Source organism: Pongo abelii, chromosome 6 (assembly GCF_028885655.2).
Source record: "Pongo abelii isolate AG06213 chromosome 6, NHGRI_mPonAbe1-v2.0_pri, whole genome shotgun sequence".
Classification (NCBI taxonomy): domain Eukaryota; kingdom Metazoa; phylum Chordata; class Mammalia; order Primates; family Hominidae; genus Pongo; species Pongo abelii.
Window position 1 is genome coordinate 128800126 of NC_071991.2, and position 15432 is coordinate 128815557.

At 36.0% G+C, this 15432-nt stretch overlaps 1 protein-coding gene across 4 annotated transcripts in view; it reads left to right on the top strand.

The window, feature by feature from the left end:
• Positions 1 to 9956, top strand: part of MKLN1 (muskelin 1) — a 382321-nt gene extending 372365 nt beyond the window's left edge. For 3 of the 4 annotated variants that reach the window (XM_024249293.3, XM_054558895.2, XM_024249294.3), the window contains 2 exons: positions 611 to 665; positions 9598 to 9956. In XM_024249293.3, coding sequence (XP_024105061.1) covers positions 611 to 665; positions 9598 to 9719 — 177 coding nt within the window. In that variant the 3' untranslated portion in view covers positions 9720 to 9956. 4 annotated transcript variants of the gene reach the window in all.
• Positions 9957 to 15432: the final 5476 nt, after the last annotated feature.

Below are 15432 nucleotides of genomic sequence, written 5' to 3' on the forward strand. Positions count from 1 at the left end.
TTTAAACTAACTTTAACTGACAGCCTGGAAATCTAAGCAACATTTACAACATTATGTCCGTTAAAAAAGGTCTTTGGGTTTTAACAATATAATTATATATACTTGGGAATCTCAATCTAAGTTGTAATTTAGGAATGGTCTATACATGCTTTTTTTCTCAGATTTTGATTTACACAGCTGAGATATCAGGTATTTTACAGTGGCTTACATTTATTTTTGAGATGAGAATGCATATATGCTAAAAATTCAATAACAGGGCCCAGGGCACGAATCTGTTCATATGTGTTAGATTGAAATGACCGTTTCCTTTTTTATTTTGTTGTGCTGTTGTTCCTTAATAAGTACATACTTTAACACATTTTTAAAATAAAATAATTCCAGGACATGGCCCAGTATTTTAGAAAATGATAATAGCAGCCTAATAGAAAAGTCATTATGTTCTGTAATCTGAATGTGTTCTTCTTGCCACTATTTGGTGAATAGACCTGTGTCACACATATGCAAAAATACGTAGTTGCTGATAAATGGTCAAAGTTATAGAAGGCTATTTTCCTTCAGTGCACTTAGCCAGCTAATTTGCTTCTTTTTTTTTTTTTTTTTTTTTAAACAGTTTCAGCTCCTGGCATCAGCTCTATTCAAATCTGGTTCAGATTTTACAGCTCTAGGTAAGTATTGCAGTATAATTTATCCAGCTAGTTGCCCTAGCATTTGGAAGGTTGGAATTTGGTTTCTTTTACGTGAAACATCAGGTGAGATGTTTCAGTCAAATAGATGAGCAAATGAAGTTTCAAGGTATCATGCAAAATTTCTAATAACCTGCTACAAAGTTACTTTGAGGTATCATTTATCAGTTCAGTTTGCAATGACTATTATACCAATTGCTGTGTCAGTATGCAAACAGATAGCAATAGAAGCACAGTCAAAATAAATTAATTTGTATAGCACTGCCTTGGAATGCAGGCTGTTTTACTGATACACACTATGAGATAATACTTGTTGATTAAACAGTTTTTCCTCTCAGTTTGTTCTTTGTGGAATTGTATGTCATCAAGAGAATAGCGATGGAGTAGGCAATGTTTTGGAAACACAGAAGATAGATTATCTCTTTCCTAAAAATGGGAGTTTTGTTATCTTAATTGTTCAAGATAACTTGTGGTTGAAACTCAAGTTTTTCTCAAACACTTTAGTCTTCATTTAGTAATACTCTCATTTAGTATTAATGAATTATTAACTAGACTGTAGGCCGGGCACAGTGGCTCACACCTATAATCGTAGCACTTTGGGATGCTGATGTTTGAGCCCACCAGGAGTTTGAGCCAAGCCTGGGCAATACAGTGAGACCTTGTCTCTACAAAAAATTTTTTTAAATTAGCCAGGTGTAGTGGTGTGCACCCATAGTCCTAGCTACCTAGAAAGTTGAAGTGGGAGGATCACTTGAGCCCAGGAGGTAGAGGCTACAGTCAGCCAAGATCATGCCACTGCACTCCAGCCTGGGTGACAGAGAGAAAGCCTGTCTTTAAAAATAAAAAATAGACCGGGCGTGGTGGCTCACGCCTGTAATCCCAGCACTTTGGGAGGCCGAGGCGGGGGGATCACTGGGTCATCACGGGGTCAGGAGATTGAGACCATCCTGGCTAACACGGTGAAACCCCATCTCTACTAAAAATACAAAAAAATTAGCAGGGCGTGGTGGCGGGTGCCTGTAGCCCCAGCTACTCAGGAGGCTGAGGCAGGAGAATGGTGGGAACCCAGGAGGAAGAGCTTGCAGTGAGCCGAGATTGCGCCATTGCACTCCAGCCTGGGCGACAGAGCGAGACTCCATCTCAAAAAAAAATAATAATAATAAATAATAAATAAATAAATAAATCAGCCGGGCGCGGTGGCTCACGCCTGTAATCCCAACTACTCGGGAGGCTGAGGCAGAAGAATTGCTTGAGCCCAGGAGGCGGAGGTTGCAGTGAGCCAAGATCGTGCCATTGCACTCCAGCCTGGGCGACAGAGCAAGACTCCATCTCAAAAAAAAAAAAAAAAAAAAAAAAAAAATACCAAGACTGTAATAAAGTGGGTAGTCTCTAGAACCCAGACCTTTACTTGGGTGAATTTTCAAGGGCATTTTCATCAGGATAACTTATGGTAGCTTCATTTTTTATCAAGATAATAGTCTTGAAGTATGGAAATTCCCAGCTTTCCTCTGGTCAGTGAATGCATATTAATCCCATTGATGCTGGTGCAGTTATTATTTGCCTTAGAGTTGAGCAATAGTATTGAAATTTTCCATTGTATGTAATATAAATACTATTTTTTATGTTTGGAATAAAATAACACTTTGGGATATCAATTTAGTTTCTTCATTATTTGACCTTTTATCTCTTAAAAGTGAACGGTACCTCAAAGAAAAAAGAGTATATATAATTCTGGTGCTTTTCACTGGGATGAAAAAATACAGGTGTTCTTGAGGTCTTGCCCTTTATCCATAGCGAGTGATTGAGGCTTCTCGACTGATCAAGGCAACTCCAGTCCTAAGTTCTAACTCCAGAATATGTAGGATTCCTCAGGACTAGACTGAGCAGACTGCTATAAACGTGACTCCAGAAGTTTCTCCTAAGAATTTAGATAATGATTTACCACTATTCATACACTTGAGTTGAAGTCCTTAGGCTACTAGAAATCCCCACTGTGTGAGCTGGAGAACCTAGGTGTAAACATTATTTTGGAAAGTTCATGACCTTCTGAATTCTAGCATTTGAAACTGTCGTACTGATACATGAATTGGGAGTCTGGCATGTATTCTGTTTGAATTATTGTGTGCCTTATGTCTGATACCACAGCCCAGGCCCATTATTTTATTTATTAGTGGATAGCACCAAACTATCTCTAACTGACTTATTTTTAGCCTTTAGAACAAGAATTTCTTGGCAGCAGTTTAAATATATCAATTAGGGTGGTGTCAGCAAATATTTTACCTTCAGCTTAACTCCTTTCTTTTGACTCTGACCTATTCACTGCCAACTAATATATTTTGTCAGGAATAGTTTGTTTTATTTGGATTCTAAACAAACCTCAGATACACTGAGAACAATACAAACACAAAAAGAGAAAAATACAAGCAGGGAAAATTCCTGTGGGATGTTGTTTCCTGTCTTGTCTGAGGGGAGGTATTATATAGCCTAGTGATTAGGAGGTTGGAATGTGAGATGGTGGTTGAGAGTCAGGATCTCTTTTAAAAGTGATCTTGAGCAAGTTATTTAAACTTTCTAATTATCAGTTTCTTTATCTGTAAAATGGAGGTAATGGGAATACTTACCTCAAATTGCTGAGAGAATTAAATGAAATAATTCTGGAAGACACTTAGCACAGTAAAGCAGTAAATGCTCCATTCAGGGTACCATTACTATTGACTGCCTTAAAAATTTAATCTTCTAGCCAGGTGCGATAACTCATGCTTGTAATCTCAACACTTTTGGAGGCCGAGGTGGGACAATCATCTTGAGCCCGAGAGTTCAAGATTAACCAGGGTAACATAACAGGATCTTGTCTTTGTTTTTTTAAAAAAGTCACCTTTGTAACACTGGTGAATTTGGATAAGGAGCAAATTCAGATTGTATTCTAATTTTAATAACGAGAAATTTGATTTAGTATTTATAAACAAGAAGTACTTTTCATAAGGTTTCATGCCTATTTAGAGTTCCTGGTTCTTGTTCTTATTAATTTTCTGTCAGACTATTTTATCTTTATGCCAATTAGAATAGAAATAAAATGGGTTATTTACTGTACCTCTCATTGTATAAATGAATATTTCATTTTCTAAGGTCTGCAAAAAAAAAAAAAAAAAAAGCTTCAGTCAAACTTTCCGAATGACTTCCTCCAGAAATAATCCAATTTATGTTCATCTCTTAGTGAGAATTAAATAAAAGTATTAATATTGTATGTAATATTTTAAAGAATCAGAAAGATGGAAGGTGACATTATCTTAGTTTTGGAAAAATTGGTGACCTCGGAGAAAATCTCCGAGGATCTTGATTTTAGAGCTTCTGGTGGCTATAGGCACTTTTAAGGTTGAACTCAGTCACTTTGCTAAGTTTAAGAGCTATATCTTATTTCTAGAAAGTATGAATTGGAGCAGTTAAACTTATTTTCAGCAGGGTATGTGACAAGTAGGAAAAATCTGGTCTGTAAAGCATGTTGCCTATTTGTTTATTGATTCATTCATTCAGACAGGGTCTTGCTCTGATGCTTAGGCTGGAGTGCAGTGGTACAGTCATGGCTCACTGCAGCCTGGACTTCCTGGGCTCAAGCAATCCTTCTGCCTCAGCCTCCCAAGTAGCTGGGACTGCTGGCATGCACAACCACTCTGAGCTAATTTTTTTTGCTTTTTTACACTTTTTGTAGAAATGAGATCTCACTGTATTGCCCAGGTTTGTCCTTTTTTGGTCCTCACAACTCTTTTTAGAAGTTTACAGTCCAAATATAAAGTTTAGTGTTAGAAATAAGAAATGTACATTTAATAATGTGTATGCTAGGAAAAAAAATGAGAATTCGTGTTATTTCTCCTTTACCACAAGTAGGAAAATCCAGCTACGTGTAGGATGTTAAGTTAAAAGTATATTCCTAGCCAGGCATGGTGGTGTGAGATGGAAGAATCTCTTGAGCCCAGGAGTTTGAATCCAGCCTGGGCAATGTAGCAAGACTCCATCTCTAAAAACAAAAAATTACTCCTAATAGGTCACTTTCTTTTTAGAGCAGTCATTATCTTCAGTCATACTACTAGTGATACGCTGATAGCTAATTAATATTTATTGAGCACTTACTATGGGGCCAAGTGCTCTTCTAAGCACTTTGCATGTCTTAACTCATGATTATCCCCACAGTAGCCCTATGAAGTAGCTACTGTGTGATCCCCTTTTGTATATGAAGGGTGCAGAGAGACTAAACTAACTTGCCCAGGCATAGTGCTAGTGAATGGCAAAACCAGGATTAAAACCCTGTCAGTATGGCTTCAGAGCACCTTCTCTAAACCACTAAATGTGCTACCTCTCACTGAGCTTTACCAGTTTCCACTGCTCAAATGGTTACTTCCTCTTTCCATTTTACTTTATTTATGAAAATAAAGTAAGATAAACATAGTGATTAGGAGCATGAGGTTTAGAATCAGTATCACCTTTTTGTCCTAGCAGTGCCATTTAAGTAGTTGTGGTATTGTTGATGAGTTTCCTAGATCCCCACCCCTTTTTTATTTATTTTTAGAAAAAGACATTGATTACATATAAAGCTTAGGATTCTCCTTAAACAACTTTCCTCAATCTCTATATTTTACCCTCAAGTATAATCAGTTATACGTAATACATCTTTACACACACACAACCATATACACAGACATAGATGCAGTTGGTTCTCATTATTCAAAGTAGAATACAGAGTTAGGTTCCTACAAGCCTCTGGTCACATTTTATCTACTGATTAATATATAACCACGTGTTATGTGTATTTCTGTTTAAAGATTCCTCATTTAATATATATTTTTGATTCACTAACATTAAGTTCATGGTCAACATCACTCTAACTCATACCTGAACCAAGCTTATCTAACGTGCATATTTTTCCCTATAAGGCCTTTTTGCACTTAGGAGTGCCAGACAGCACTTTGGCACTACATTTGGGTCCCATTTTAAACAGTGAAGCCACCAAAAACATAAAAATATGGCACCAAACAGATGGTGAAAGGGCTGTTGTGGATAGTAAGAGCTGAAACTAGAGAGCAGCAGAGATCACAGAGTTCAGCTTCAGCTGGGGACATGTGCGTATGGTAACTCAAATTTTGCCACTTTGCACATGTCTGCAATGACCACAGAAATACCACAAGTATTGGTTTGGGGGTTGGTTACAAATGAATTTTAGCAAACAGGCAAATTCACAAATATGGAATCTGTAAATGATCAAGATCAACTGTTTATACGCATGCATACACCCATATAAATATATAGGTTTGTATGTGCTGTTTTAATTTATTATATAATGTAAAAACATATTCTGCAGCATAATTTTTTTAAGTTAATGATGTGGCTTATAGACGTTTTTTTGAAGCTACACTAGATCAGTTGTATTCTTATGAAGGATACATAATTATTCATAATAGGGATCTACCATAATTTAACCATTCGTCTAATGATAGTGTAAGTTTCAATTTCCTCATAGGTAAACAGTAAATAAAAATTAAAAGATGTGCCTTTGAGAGTTAAATGAGCTTAGTACATTGCCCTACAACTTAAGCACTTAATGAGTATAAGTTAATAAAAATTAAAGGGCTTTGGAGTCAGACAGACGTGGGTTCCACATTCCATCTCTTCCCTCCCTAGCTGTGAGACTTCATTGAATTACTGAATCTCTTTCTGTGTAAAAGAGGTAGATGAAGAACAAAAATAGTAATAACCTTAAGATTATTGAATCTCTCTAAGTCATCTCATCTGAAACTGGAGATTATAATACTTCATTGTTTGTGTGACAATGAAATGTAATCATACCTAAAGTACCTACCACACGGGAACTCAGTGTTTTTTCCCTCTTAGATAATTTGATCTCAAGAAAATGGTATTACTTTATTAGAGTAGCATTACAGAATCAATATCTTCTTTTAAAAATATAACACAGCATTGTACTTCTACATACTCAGAACGTAAGAGAAAGAACTAAGCCATTTTAGTACAGTGCTTAGACTATATACTTTCAGTGAGGTATAGTCTACAAACAATAAAAGCAAAGAAATGTTGAGTTTTGGTTGGTAGTGGTACATATATAGCAAATCTAGAACTCTTAATGTATTTTAAATTGAGCAAATGAGTACATATGATGTTGCTGGGAGTCAGGGTTTTCTTGGTGGAAGAAAGGAGATATGGAATGGAATAAGAGAAGGAAGAATCCTCTGGGGCTTTAAGAAATTAGAATTAACAATAAAAGCATGAACTATAATAGTCTTAAAAAATGTATTCATATGATAGGTATATATGCATAGGCCTAGAAACAATGACACCCTGGCAATTAGCACAGCTGTTCTTGCTTGGTTTTTAAATAATAGTCACAGCTAAAAGGAAGTAGGACTCCAGAGCTGTGTAAAGATGAATTTGGATATATACCAGATAGTAAGGAAGTACCCCAAAATTAATGGGTACATTTCAGAAAGACACAGAAGCCAGCTCAAAAAGGCTCTCACTGGTCAAATCTAGGACAGTATGAGTATCAGAATGAATGATGACAGTAATGAGTATAACATTGAACAAGAGAAGAATCCCTGAGTACACAGTGATGCAAACAAATAAGTAAAATGGGAGGAGGGGAAGAAAAAGCTCTTCTTTACAATAGAATGTCAACAACTGTAGAAGGAATCATAGAGTTAGAAAATCACCATCGTATAACTGATAATTGTTTTAGCAAGAATCATCAATGATTGCTAAATTATTGGATGCAGGGCTGTGGGAGAACAGGATATTTACACAGTCTCAAACTATCTCCCTATCAATAGTTTATTAATTACAAAGGTAGAAAAGAACACCTTTACCTTGGAGAAACTTGGCATATACCAACTTAAGTACATGATCAAAGTTAACATCATCAGTATTGGGATAAACTGATACCACATGCCTTCTGAGATGATGCACTGAGGACACACACTATCACTTCTGTAGTATTCTTGCCAAAACTGCATAAACTGAATCTGATCATGAAGAAACAATCAGGCAACCCAAATTAACACATTCCACTCATAAGTGTTCTGTACTCTTCAAAAATATTCATAAAAGTCAAAGACTGAGGAACTATTTCAAACTCAAGAGACTTGGAAGCTAAATGCAGTGTGTGATCTTGGATTGGATTTTAGATTAGTAGGAAACATGACTGTAAAAAAGTGACTGAAAAATAACTGGTATTATTGGGACATCAATGTCAAATTTCATGAATTTAATATATATTGGTTATGTAAGTTAATGTTCTTGTTCTTAGCTGAAATTAGTTTGAGCATATAGGAGGCAAAGCTGTCTAAAACTCCCAAATAGTTCTGCAAAAAGATTTTCAGTGGGGTACACAGAGAGAGAGAGAGAGAGAGGAGAGAGAGGGAGAACATATTTGATGAAACATTAATTGATGAGATGAATCTAAGTGAAGGCTATTTGGGGTGTTCATTGCACAATTCTTGAAACTTCTCTGTGGGTTTGAAATTTTTCAAAATAAGTTGAAAAAGAAGCAATTTGGAAATTTCAAAAAAAAAAAAGCATAAAATAGGAAGACTCTAATCTCACCGTTCAGAGATAACCTTTGTTAATATTTCGGAGTATTTCTTTCCATTCATTTCCATGATCCGATAGTGGGCTTTGTTAAACTCAAGCTCATCTCAAGTGAACATTCTCCCTCAAACTTAAAACAATATATTTTTAAAAAATAAAAAGGAATGTGCTTTTCTTGAGGTATTGTTTATTTTCCTTCCAGGAAACTGGTATCCTTGGCAATGTTATGGTCGATTCCTGTTCTTTTACAAGATTAAAACAGGTTGGACCTAAAATGTTACTCTAAGTTGAATGAAAAGCAGTCTGATCTGAAGTCGCCTTCACTGAACACCATGGCATATATAACTCTTGATGGCTCTGTTTCTGTTTCTCATGGCACTTAGCAGCGCTCTCAGGTCTCAGCTATTTCAGGAATAGGGGAAATTATTTATTTTATTTTATCACTTAAATATCTCATTTGTATGTAAGAAATCTGAAGCAGCTGAGATAAACCAATTGATGAAGACAGCATCTTACTGAATGTTCCTTTAGCTGGAATGAACTTGATAATTGAATGTTTATTAGAGGTTAAGGGAAAAATCCTTTAGATTAACAGTCCCTGCCTTTTGAAAATGTCATACGCTTTCTAATATTTATCAGGATAAAAGTAGTTCGTTGCCCTATTCCTCACATAATGTGTGCCTAGCATAGGGCCTGGTACATAGTAGCATAAAGGTATAGTGTTTATTATGTGCAGGTACCATTCTACATATTATACATGTATCTCCCTCAGTCATCTCTGTTATCACTCAGTTCTCTGAGACTACTTCCAGCTGTCTCAGAGACATTAATGATTTTAGACTAATTTCTAAAGACCTCTTTCATTTTGATTTTATTATATTTTTATTACCAAAAAACTTTTTTAGTGGTTCAGAAGCATTAACAAGTCAGAAAAGACAAGTGGAATTTCCTCAGTGGACCAGCAGAGAAAAGACCTTGTAAGGAAGAGAAGAGAGATCAGTATTATTTAGTAACTAAAGTGCCAGTCCTTCTGCTAGACACTTTTCATGTAACTACATTTAATCTGCACGATAACTGTATGAAGTAAACAGGATTATCACATATTTACAGCTGAGGAAGCAAAGTCTGAAAGCCAGAAAGTCTGATTGATTTACCTAAGATCACACCACAGCCAGGTAGTAGAACTGGGGTCAGATCAGTAATGTCTGCCTGGTTTTGAAGCCTGATTTGATTTCTCCATTATAAAATACATTGCTGCTGGTCTCAACTAGTTTTTCTGTTACATGTTTTAAACACAATGGATGTTTCTTTGTATCTTCTTCACCAGGCTTTTCTGATGTGGATCACACCTATGCTCAAAGAACTCAGCTCTTTGACACCTTAGTAAATTTCTTTCCTGACAGCATGACTCCTCCTAAAGGCAACCTGGTAGACCTCATCACACTGTAACTGAAGAGTCACTGGACACAGAAATGGAAAACAGGAGTCGATTTTCCGTCTTTTGGATTGCAGCTCCATTGACTGACAGTAAAGCTGCAGTGATTGAGGACTGTGCCAGAGTTCTGAAGGGATCTTAACCATCACAAGTTTTTACCCTCTTCCTTCATGCCTGACCTCAACCCTGCTCTCCTCATCCTATTCCTAAATTAGGCTAATAAAGTGAAATTGGTATACTTTCCAGTTAAATATATATATATATTTTTTCTTACTTTATCTTTTAAGAATTAATGAGTATAAAAGAAAAATTAGGCAGTTTACCCTTTTCAGATTTTTATTTCTTTTTTTTTTTAAATTGGGGGAAATAAGCACTATTAACAGATTCAGCACTACAAGTATTTTGAATGTTGTTGCTGTTGGTCATTTGGCCTGCCTTCTCCCTTCCCATTTCACTTTGCCTCCCATCACACAACTGCGTGTAAATGGTGTCACTTGTTCACCTCTTTACTTCATTCTTAACAAGTGTATAGTTCTCTAGGACAGTTGATGTATGTTAAGGTGATATCTGTGTCTGTGTTGACTTGCCTTGTGTTACATTAAACAGTAGGCAGAACTGAGGTCTCAAGTTTGCACTCTTGGCCATAGAACTAAAAATGAAACCTGAGATTGACCCAAGCACCTATCTGAGATTGGTATATAATATTTCTATAATGATATATTTTATAGTAGATATTACAATAGCATCTGACTTTGAGTCACAGAAACCTTAAACTGAGGAGACAATAGTTCAGAACCTTTAAGAGCCATTCTAAAAATGAATAGCAGGAGGGATCTAGTAGTGAATAATATCTTCATAGCAATTTTAGGAGAAAATGACTCTTTTGTCCAGAAGAGCTCTGCAGAACCAGGGCTCCCGTTTATCTTGTGCTATCTCTAGTATTTTCATTTGAGAGAGGAGGCTGGGTTTCCAGAGCTTTGCTTTCATTTATTTTTATACACATTGTCTCTCTATATCTGCTTGTGGATATTGATATTTTGAAGAGAAATGGTTTGTGGTTGTCCAGTGGTATACAACTGACAGGCATTTCATTAAGCACATAGACCAGACTTTGTGAATGGTTCAGATATTTTTTCATTAAAAAACAAGGTATGGCAGATGGACTTTTCCACGGGTCAAATTTTTTGTGTGAGAGATAGAGGTACATATCTTCTGATGAGGTGCTGTGGAATGCAATGTGGGAAACCTACATCTGGCTAGTGCTTACATTTGCTCAAAAAGCATATTGTATGAAGCTGACTGCCACCATGCTAAAGCAGATTCATATTAAGAAGTGTCGGTCGATCCAGTGGCTCTTAAGAGTGAATAGCTTTATGGAATCAAGTATGTCCCTGAGTAGCAAGATTAGGCCTCACCAAAGAAGAAATTAACCTGCACTTTCAAAAAGTGTCATGTATAGGAATGAAACATTGAGGTCCCACTTTATTCTGTCTTTAGTACATGGTTTTACTTATTTTGGGGATGGATAGAAATATATTTTTGCTAGTTCTAGGCTTGAATCGTGGGCTCCTTGGCTTTCCTAGCATCCCAAAGCAGTCAACAGTGATTTCTTAAGCAATTTGATCTGTACCTTTACTTGTGAAAGGTATGCTATATAATTCAGCAAGTACCAGCTTGTGTAGCTGCAGAATAACCAAGTGGCTATCCAGTCAAGTAAATACAGTTTACTTACATACTTCCAACAGTTTCATAAAACGATTCCCCTGAGTGACAGAAGAATCTAAAATGTTAATATCACTAATATAGCCTGTTAAATCTTTTGTGGAGACAGGTGCAAATCAGAAGATTGACAAGGAAGAACTTGAGCTTGCTAAGACTTCCTAAATTTAAAAGCTCTAGTTTTGCTTAGTGTGAATTCTGGCACTTTAAAAAGATTAAGCAAGTGAAATTCTGCTGCCCTCCACCATTTATTTTTACAGTGCTTCTTTGTAATTTTTTTCATCAGTTCCTTGAATATTATTTGGAGGAAACTAAGTTCTTGACCTCCGTAATTTTATTTTTGTTTTTCCCTAAATGGTTCCCTACTAGTCGTTTTGGAAAACATGTTTGTTTTAATTTCATCTTCACTCACTTTATTTAGTTAGAATTTTTCCCCCTTCATTTCCGGAATTTTTTGCTCACTGCCATGTTTAAATGGGGTTGAATCATAGCGAGCCATTTGCTCTTGCCAAAGTGAGATAGATGTACTGAGGAGATAATTGAAAAGTCAGACTCTGTACTGTGGGGCTTTAGTCGGAGCACGGCTGGAAATGATTGCAGAGAATGTAGTGCTTCATATATCCATGACCAAGACTGACATGTTGCTCACAACATGTCACAGTTTAGTGAGGAGCTACATGTATATCCAAGAATTCCAGCATAGATTATAATTTAAATAATCGAATTTGGTATTTAGGTACACTGTTTATATAGCCAAGTGTATATGCTTTACTACCTAACAGTTATTCTAGCCTAGATGAATCCCTAATTGAAACACCTGGCTAACACTTTAGACACATAAATTAAGTGGGATACAGTTTTCTCATTGATATTATCTCCAGCTTCAACCTCGTTCATCCTTTTTCCTAGTATAATACGTTGTTTTCAACCAGAAATTAAGCTAGATATCCAACATTATTTTCAGTGCTTGTACTTCATGAGAAATAATCTGGTTTCAAGACACCTCTTAAGTGCATTTGCATTTTATTTTGGTAATGGCAGAGACCGCATGTGGCCAGTTTGATTGATTGAAGAATGCATCACTCTTATTCAAGCAAAGGAATTCAGACTTAAATGCCTACCTCTGTGCTGAAGCTGACAGACAGTATTAACTCTTATCAAGGCCATCTTTTAGACCTGATTTTCATTTATATGAAAACAGACCTGTCCATGTCTAATAAGTAAAAGCTGATAGAATACATTAAAAAGTCACTGGTTTATCATAGAAAAGTTTGATGGGTTTAGAGCTCAGTGATTTAAGCTCGTAAAACTGCATTCTTGGGCAAAATATGTATATTGTATATAAATGGTTGGCAGCTTATTCCAGTTGATCTCTGCACATCTGCCTTAAAAGTGCTATGTAGAGATACATTAACAGAGTTATAATAAAACATTTAATAAAACAGTGTTTTAAAATCTAGCCTATAAGCAAAAACTAGTTTGAGGCACCCAAGCATTTAGTGAGAGATTGAGAATGATGCTTAATGGATCAAAAAAAGCAATTAGGAGTATGTTCCTGATTTTATTCTCTAAATTATACTCAATTTCATGGTAATTACATGAAGAAGTTACCTACAATTATTCTTAACACTACATGGAATTCACTGGGTAATTGTGGGTCATTTATTTCCTGAAAGTCACGTGAAATCCTTAGCTGGTTGAATGTTGCACAGTATTTGAGAATTACGGTTTGAAGTGATTTCTGTGGGAGGGAATCATTACAATGTATATTCTAAATAAAGTTATCTAACTATTAAAAAAAAAACACCCTTCCTAACCCTTCTTTTCTTAAAAATCCACATTCATCCACAATCTCATCCCTTTGTAGAAATTCTTGCCTAAATTCTCACCAAGTTTTGAATTCCTAAAATAGCCCCGATCTAGGATGTGAAGGCTGCCCCAGAAAAAGTTTATGGCTGGAGGAGTATCATACAGGGTCTACATATGACAGTACTTACAGATTAGGCCTTTGGATGCTTTAACACAAAAGATTTTTGTTATCCTTATTAGTCAAATAACACTATTCTTTTGTGGTTTGTTTTAATGCTGTGATTTGTTTTAATGCTGTGATTTGTTTTAATGCTGAAATGACTTGGCTATCCAAAACTTCTAGTCTAGAGGTCTGTTGGTTGAAGGCAGACATTTCCAAGTTTGTTGAAATAATACGAAGCTGACTAGCTTACACGAATGATGTTGCCCTCATTTGTTTTGGGTGAGGACTCATTACTGCAGTATATTGATCTCTTCACCAAATGCTTTTTCTTTTTCTCAGTAAATGCTGTCTTAGAGGTTCTATTTATATATGATTTTTAAAACTTTGGTTTTCTTCTATCCACCAAATACTGTGAATTGTTTTTCCATTTATTTTTCTTAGCTAATGTAACTTTATTCTTCACTTTTTTTTAACCCTAGACTTCCTAGAGTTTCTGTGGCATTCTGTAGGAGCATTGTATTGCTTGGAAAAAAAAGATCAAAATCATTCTGAGGCAAATGCTCTGTTATCCTTATTTATGACAAGAGAATAATGAAATTCATAAGGAATTAGTAACATTCAGATATTGCTGTAAACATACTTGAGTCATTTTCATTTGGGGATAGTAATAATGGCTGTGGCAGCTTTAATGGAGAAACCTGTGTTGGCCTCTTTTCCTGGCATTAGGAACTCTTGTCATAGAACTATTGGCAAAGTACAGGTTTGATAGCAGAGTTCCTGAATTCAGCATATCATCAGAATTTCCATTTACCTTTTGTCTTTTCTTTTTATTGTGTTTTTTAACCTTTTTGTTTCTATTCCTACCTCCCAAGAGTAGCATTGATTTTCTGCTGAAGTTAGAATTTGTGTTAAGAATTGACTTTAAATTTCTGATATAGTTGAATATTAGAAGTGGCTTCAATTGCCATGAAATGATTGCTTTTCTTTTCTTTTTTTTTTTTTTTCTTAAATAAAAATAATACAGCCTTATAAATGTCTCTTCCCTTCAAGAATGTGAATTTAGGCTGGGCATAGTGACTCACGCCTGTAATCCCAGACCTTTGGGAGGCTGACACGGGAGGATTGCTTGAGCCCAGGAATTTCAGACCAGCCTGGGCAACACAGGAAGACTCCATCTCTAGTTAAAAAATTTTTGTTTTTTAGCCAGGTGTGGTGGTATGTGCCTGTAGTCCCAGCTACTTGGGAGGCTGAGGTGGGAGGATCACTTGAACCCAGGAGTTTGAGGCTGCAGTGAGCTATGATTGCCACACTGCACTCCAGCCTGGACAACAGAGCAAGACCCTGTCTCAAAAAAAAAAAAAAAAAAAAAGAATGTGAATTTAGCTCCAATTCCAAATGACTAACTCTTAGGCCAGTCATAGCCAGTGAAATCATCTGACGGTAGCTTCTGTAGCCCTTAACCTAAGGAGTCATTAGAGGTTATAGTAAATTAGTTTCTCTAGTGGTGCAGAGAGAAATGCCATGAGGGGAAATTATCACTGTCGTTTTTGCTAAAGTTTTATATTGTGAACTGGATCCCACTTAACAGCTTAAAAACACAAAAATGAAAGGGTAGTCCTAGTTTATCTTCTTAATTAGAATCATTATTTGGAAATAAGATTTGCAATATGCTGTCTATCCCCAAACACTGCTGAGCTTGCTGGAAAACAATTTAACATGAATGTTATCTGAAAGCTGTAGGGTCAACAGCAAAAAAGGGGAAATGTTTGGTAGGGAATTAGACCAGTCTAAGGTATCACTTTTAATTATAAAATAATGTCTTCCTTTTTATCTGCTTTTCAGACAGCCTCAGTGAACTATTAAACATTTGTGTACAAAGTCCTATTTTGCTTATCTAAGGCATTTTGACTTGGAAGCATTAAACTTCAGGAACAAGCTAGAGAAGACCATGAGGGTATGTTAGAGAAGGAAAAATAGGAGCTTTTTGCTCATGGATTTTAGAAGTCCACAAATCGAAAGGAAAAAGAAATTTCTTC